Genomic DNA, 7,196 nt, shown 5'->3' with positions numbered 1-7,196 from the left:
GTTAGCAGCCCAGGAGCTTGTTCCACATGTGGTTAGGCAGTGGTTGGGATCGTCTGGGTGAGAGGGAGGGCATGCCACTCTTCCTAGTTCAGAACGTTTACACTGCCTCGGTGAGCAATCAGGAAGATTAGAGACACTGGATTCTGCAATTGTTACTCATGTGGAAATTAGAACAATATCTATTGGATTCTGCAGAATGTATATATCATGCACCACCAAGTATTATTATTTTTAATTAACCTCATGACCAGTTTGTCCTCCTCACCCGGTTCGCATCTTGCCAATATGTCTAAAGCTTTTCTATACTGCTCAATGCTATGCCAATTTTGCTTAACTTTTTGACATATTTTGTCCGATAACTTGGCTAAAGTGAATAAATGTGTCTAAGAAGCAAAGGCCAAAGGGGGAAGGATTCCTGTGGGTGCCTGTGTAATTTAATTTTGTATGCACATTAGAAGAGAGTATAATTGTGGTAGAGAAGTGACTAGGGCCCGGGAGAAATAGGCTAACATGCTCTGTTACGGCCTGAGAAAAAAGAAATCTGAAAGTCTTTACCCTTGTCTTTCCTTTGAGTCGCATCTTGCAAAAATAGGAAAATCAAAACCTTCCTTCATTCTTTGGGAAACTTTAGGTTCATACGCGGTTACCTCCCCTCTGTTGCTCCTTCCTTTTCTAATCAAGAGCCCGCAAGCCCTGGTCAGAGTTTCTCCCCACAATACAGCGAGGCATGAAGGGGGAGGCTGGAATCTGTTTAAGTCTGTCTCCTTCTCTCTACCCAGAAAACTGTCTCCTAGTTACTTATTGATGGCAGCTGTCAATCACATTGGGCTCAAGCTGACTAACCTTCACTGTTATCCTAATGAAAAATAAGGTGATTGGTAAGGGGTTTGGGGTTTTGTCCTTCTCTTAATAGTACATTTAAGTGGCTCAATATTTTCACTTAACATAATATTGAAATAATGTTAAATATAATGCTGTATTAAAAACCAATAGAAGCAATATTTTTAAAGTATGACACCCACAGGTTTGATAAATGTTGTCTTATTTGTTGGTCTTTCTGTCGGCAGGAGACCTGAACCCTTAAGTTATTCCATGAAATTTAGGGAGGAGACAGGACTTGAGGCAGGAACAGTAGATTCAGTTTAATGGTGATTGAGAACAGAGATTACATGCGACACAAATAATTAGTTGTAAATCCAAAAGGAAGTGGTAAAAGGATAATTCAATTTGATTTACGATTAAGTGACAGGCATTATGTGTTAAAACAAATTGATAATTAATGGTACGTTTCTACTCACTGAGTGCTTTCTAGTTCATTATCAAAATTAAAACTGGGCCTATGTTAATAAAAGATATGCTCACATAACACATGTTTGAGTCTACATATTTTATGCTCTCTGCAGACACATGCATGCATACACACACACACACACACACACACACACACACAATAAATACTTTTCCATGTGTTGAGCGGGACGAGAGGGAAGCCAGATTCATTCATGTTTGACAACTAGCCGCTGTCCTGTCTGTCTGTTCACATACACACACTCTCACAAAGACACACACATACTCACACACACACCCACGTGCACTGAACTTGACCCAACCGCGCTTTGACAGCAGCTGTTAGAAAGACAGGCTGCTCCAGACTAGCCGAAGGAGCATTCATTTTTTTAACGTTTGTGATAGAAATGTTATTTTGTATTACACATCCTTTTACAGACATGAAATAACATAAATTCAAGTTGAAAGGCTTTTTGCCTCCTAAGCGTATGTTAGAAAAAGCAAAACAATGAAACTTCCTACCTTACTTTGCTGCATAAAAGCCACATTGTCATTATTTCCACTCTCTTCTTCTCTCAGCCACCTGCAGTGTGCATCGAGCAGAGCAAACTGCGGTCCAGCACAAACACACCTTGTCTTTTAACGGAGAGGACAGTGATATAAATCAAACGTCAATACATGAACACAAAGACACCTTTAACAAAGGCAGTGATTCAATCAACACTCTTATCTGCTCCACTCTATATCTTCAGTGTCACAAAAAAGTCTGTTTCACTAGCGGAGAGACAAATCTGAATTTGGAATATGTATTAAAGTTATGAAGGATTGGTCTTTATGTTCTGGGGTTGACACAGATACATTTTTTTTGTTAAAAGTTGATTCAGGAATTACAGTTTTTGTTCAGAGTCATGTTTGATTTTTTCGGATTAGACATAATATCACATTTAAATTACCTAAAAATGTTGACATTACTCATTAATTTATTAAAAAACAGTGATAATTAATTATTAAATATAGTATTATAAGCAAAAAAAGAAATGCAGCATTCAGTTTCACTAAGGAGGCGGATCATCCGTGCCTCTTTAACTTACATTCTGTTAGACATTAATCATTTATTTGCTATGATTTGCAACCCTGCTAAATGTGTTTATTACAACATCTGACAAATTTAGTGTAAGCAACTACAATTCATAAAGAGAACATAAACCTGAATACAAATCTTCATTTTAGTCTCTGGACTTTTTCTGTGGTTGATTTTTGGTTTGCATTGGATGCTAAAGCTTAACCTTCATCTAAGTACAAAACTATAGTTGTAATTGAAGTATTGAATTTGACATATATTTTCACATGTGGACTTATGCCTATAAGATTGAAGATGTTTGCCTTTGCTGTATTAGTAATAGAACAAATAATTGTTATTATTTGTTTGGTAAACATTTGAATAATTTCTGAACTCTTACACATCCTTATAGCATTATAGAATTGTTTGCCATACATGTAACATGTGCAACTTTAGTAAAATCAGAACCATTTCACAATTTTTTTAAGGACAATTATTATCATAATGAAGCCCACATGAAAGATTGAACCAATGGGGGAAAGTGGTGATTTGTCCCAACCAATCCTAGGCGATGGGTGGAGTGACGATTTTAAAACTCCAACTCAAGTTGCTGTAACGTGCTGCTCCTCAGCTCATATTGTGGACCACAACTTTCACGACAGTACCTCCCATGACAGCATAGAAAAACAAGGCTGACGAAGAAAAACAAACAGGGAAGCAGAAACAAAACAACGGACTTGTATTGAGTGAAATTGTTTAAAGGAATTTACTGTGGCGCACCGCGCGTAAAAGGCGCACTGGCCATTCTGCTGCGCGCTTCACTACAGTGGTAACATTTGCTTTTTGTTTTTGACTGAAGATTATCGGAATTTCATCCCCAAGGGGCTATCAGATAATGTTAAAAATGACCGAGGAGCATGACAAGTGTGGAAACGACCAGCCGTGCAGTCCATCGGGCACAAACAGCTCCATGTCCCAGGACGACTCCGACTCCGATGCTCCGTCCTCACCGACTGGCTCTGACGGCCAAGGGTCCCTGCTCGCCGGTTTGGGAAAGAAACTGGACCCGGAGGATGACGACCGGTTCCCAGCCTGCATTAGGGACGCCGTATCTCAGGTCCTCAAAGGATACGACTGGTCCCTCGTGCCCATGCCCGTGAGGGGGAACGGATCTCTGAAGAATAAACCTCACGTCAAGAGACCAATGAATGCCTTCATGGTCTGGGCGCAAGCGGCCCGCAGAAAGCTGGCGGATCAGTATCCTCACCTGCACAACGCCGAACTGAGCAAAACTCTGGGGAAACTGTGGCGGTAAGGACAAGTTTTTATTTTAAGAAAGATAAATGCAGGTTTAAAGAGCGTGTAAAATAAAAAAGTATTAAAGTAAAAACAACCATTAAGTACACTGAAAGTGTATGGCTGCTGATAGGGACATGGAGACACTCATTTCAAAATTAATATTATTCATTTAAAGCTTTGGCAATTATATACAAATCTATATTCAACTAAATAAATTAAAAAACCTTTGATTTTAAGTGTAATTATTTTGAAGAAATAATGAAAGCAAAATTGGCATTTCTTATGGCTTCTTTACAAGAAAATAAAAAGCCTTTGAAATAATTTGGGCACTCACTCAATTGTATGTTTTTATTTGTGTTTTGTTTCACTGCAAACATTTGAATGTTTATATGATTTTTTTTCTACCATAGTTTGCTCTCAGAAGGGGAGAAAAGGCCATTTGTAGATGAAGCCGAGAGGCTCCGTGTTCAGCACAAGAAAGATCATCCAGACTACAAGTACCAGCCACGGCGCCGGAAGAATATGAAACCAGGCCAGAGCGACTCAGACTCAGGAGCAGAACTGGCTCATCACATGTATAAAGCTGAACCGGGGATGGGAGGACTGGCAGGGATGTCTGATGGACACCACCACCCTGAACATGCAGGTATTATGTCAAATTTAATAGATGAGAACATAGACAACTAGTTTAAGAGGTTTATTTAAGAAACTAATACATTTTAGGCTGCTGAAAATTGAGAGATAGTTTGTGCAGTGATGAATCCTTCATTTTAAGTTAAATTCTTTTTTTCCTTTTTCCAGGTCAGCCTCATGGTCCCCCTACTCCACCCACTACTCCCAAAACAGACCTGCACCATGGGGTGAAGCAGGATATGAAACATGAAGGCCGTCGTCTAGTTGACAGCAACAGGCAAAACATCGACTTCAGCAACGTAGACATCTCTGAGCTCAGCACCGATGTCATTAGCAACATGGAGACCTTCGACGTGCACGAGTTTGACCAGTACCTCCCACTCAATGGCCACGCCTCAGGCTCCTCCACCCTGCCTTCAGACCACAGCCACGGGCAGGCTCCAGCGCCTGGTGGCTCTTACACTTCCTCATACAGTCACGTAGGCATCAACGGGTCAGTGTGGAGCCGCAAGAGCACCATGTCCTCCTCCACTCCGTCCGCCAGTGACGCAGGCCAGCACCGGCTCCATATTAAAACAGAGCAACTGAGCCCCAGTCACTACAGCGAGCACTCTCATGGGTCACCCTCTCACTCCGATTATGGCTCCTACAGCAGCCAGGCCTGTGTCACCTCTGCCACATCAGCTGCCTCTGCTGCAGCCTCGTTCCCCAGCTCCCAGTGTGACTATACTGACCTCCAGAGCTCCAACTATTACAACCCTTACTCTGGCTACCCCTCTAGCCTGTACCAGTACCCCTACTTCCACTCATCCAGGCGGCCCTACGGCAGCCCTATCCTCAACAGCCTGTCCATGGCTCCTGCCCACAGCCCCACCGCCCCTAGCTGGGACCAGCCCGTCTACACCACACTGTCTCGACCTTGAGGTGCCAAGAAACAGTCAGTTCCGCCAGAGACTCATTCAGATTGATGCACTACTAATGAAGGAAGTAAGGAGCAGGTGGCGAGTTTGTGTAGTAGGCTACCTGTGACCATTTAAACGTGAAACAAACAAAAAAAAAGTGCCTGCTGATTTTCTACAGAGTTTTATCGCTGCAATTAAAACACAGACTTTTTTACACAAAGACAAATGTGTTGATGGCGAGCCAAAATTCCTCCATGAGGACATGTCGCCTACGCCTACATCCTGTACATCCCCCCTCTTTTCAAGTTTAAGATTGCACGTGTGTGCACTCTTGAGGTAAAGCAAAGGCCTGCCACTGAGTTGTGTAGGAGAGAAACAGTTTGGCTTTATTCCGTTGTGAAGCAGATGGAGAAGCAGATACATAGGAGAACGTACATGGGACACGTTATGTGAATTTGCATTCAGATCCAATTAATGGCCAGAGATATATTGCAGCCATTTGCATCAGTCGATCAGTCTTAACTAAATGGCTCATATGAATTTATAAGTGTCATTTTGGCATAAAAGTCTTATATGTATTTATGTTCATGCATTATTGTTCTTTTTCCATTTTAAGTAGATAAACACATTATGTGGGTTTGGTTATTTACAGTGCAGTTTGGCTTTTAATTAAATCAAGGTATATGAAGTAAAGGACAATACAAGTACAAATACTTATTTTCAATATCATTCCATTGAAGACCAATTTCCAGTAACATCTCATTCCAAGTTGCAAAAAAACTGATCTGGACCAACAGTGTTGCACGGGACAGAACAGGTGTCTGAACGCTACGCTTGGCAAATTGCGATTAGTCATGATCTAGGGTTAAAGGAAATGGGGTAAAATAACACCACACACTCTGAGTGACATGTCAGCTGGACCTCCTGTATACATGGATGGACAGCACACGGATATGTGAGCTTAAGTGCATCTGTGTGTGTGTCTGTGTCAGGCGTGCGTGTGCAGGCGCGCGTTTTTGTGTGTGTGGGTGCATCGTGGGATAAAATGCTTTTGTACGCGTGAGCCATTTTCTTGGGAAAAAGAAAGATATCCCATGACCTAAACAATTTGTTGTTACAGAATCTTTAAATTGATCAGTTCCTCGAGAGTGTTTAGGTAAATTAAGTGTGTGAGTATTTGCCCATATTTATCTAATCAACCATCAAGTGCCAACTTACTGCTGCAGTCTCGCGCAAAACGTCTTTGTGCCTTCTAATGCTTATTGTCAGTATTTCAATATGAAATTGAATTATTAACAAACTTCAGGCAGCAAACAATCCGTAATCGCCACCAGGGATTCCGACAGTTAACCTGCTCCTGATTATATCCTTAATTTGATATCATTCCTTAGAGCCTTGGTTTGTAATGTTCTGTGAGATGCTGTTTGAGAAACATACGGAGCATCGGGCTCCAAGGGTTGTCCACAGAACTGTGTTTTGTATATTATTCTGGTGTATAATTTTGAAAAAAGGCTTTGAAAATGATTGTTGTTCTATTAACTAGTTTCATTCACACATGCACAGCTAACCCATTTGCTGGCCATTTTTTTTAAATAAAAAGATTCCTTTTTCTTGATATTTGTCTTTGTCATTCTTATTGAATCCATATTATGTTAACTATATTTTGGGAAAAATATTGAACAAATTACATTAGTGGTAATATTTATGCATTGTTTTCCATTGCGTTGGATATCAGCCTGTCTGACATCTGTACTGAAATTAAATCTTATTAGTAAATTCAATAGTAGGCTGCTCAAATTAGATAGCCCTTGAAATCTATCAAGTACTTCTGCTAAATATGCTTGAGTATTCTGCTGCTGTAGAGCTTATACACTTATCAAGGAATGGGTTTTTTGATAAATTTACAGGCGTTGAAATAAAGCTGACACATGTTGCACCTTCTGGCCTGAGTCAACACTTTATACGTGGCTATAGACGCAAAAACTAGAATATTAAGTTCTGATTTTTTCGTTAAA

At 40.7% G+C, this 7,196-nt stretch overlaps 1 protein-coding gene across 1 annotated transcript; it reads left to right on the top strand.

Annotated features, from left to right (window-relative positions):
• The first annotated feature begins 2,995 nt into the window (after positions 1–2,995).
• LOC134878456 (transcription factor Sox-8) lies at positions 2,996–6,796 on the top strand. The gene is made up of 3 exons (XM_063904495.1): positions 2,996–3,658; positions 4,057–4,292; positions 4,448–6,796. Exons 1-3 carry the CDS (start codon positions 3,243–3,245, stop codon positions 5,200–5,202), a joined length of 1,407 nt encoding a protein of 468 aa, XP_063760565.1. The 5' UTR covers positions 2,996–3,242; the 3' UTR covers positions 5,203–6,796.
• The last annotated feature ends 400 nt before the right edge of the window (positions 6,797–7,196 follow it).

The sequence above is a fragment of the Eleginops maclovinus genome, chromosome 16, assembly GCF_036324505.1.
Source record: "Eleginops maclovinus isolate JMC-PN-2008 ecotype Puerto Natales chromosome 16, JC_Emac_rtc_rv5, whole genome shotgun sequence".
NCBI classification, from domain to species: domain Eukaryota; kingdom Metazoa; phylum Chordata; class Actinopteri; order Perciformes; family Eleginopidae; genus Eleginops; species Eleginops maclovinus.
The sequence above is the reverse complement of the archived record's forward strand: the minus strand, read 5'-3'. Positions and strand labels throughout refer to the sequence as shown.

Bases quoted from the DNA above. Each gene is read 5' to 3' on its own strand.
- LOC134878456 (XM_063904495.1), top strand. From the start codon at position 3,243: ATGTTAAAAATGACCGAGGAGCATGACAAGTGTGGAAACGACCAGCCG. The intron at 3,659-4,056 runs GTAAGGACAAGT...TTTCTACCATAG, and splicing joins ACTCTGGGGAAACTGTGGCG to TTTGCTCTCAGAAGGGGAGA. The intron at 4,293-4,447 runs GTATTATGTCAA...TCCTTTTTCCAG, and splicing joins CCACCACCCTGAACATGCAG to GTCAGCCTCATGGTCCCCCT.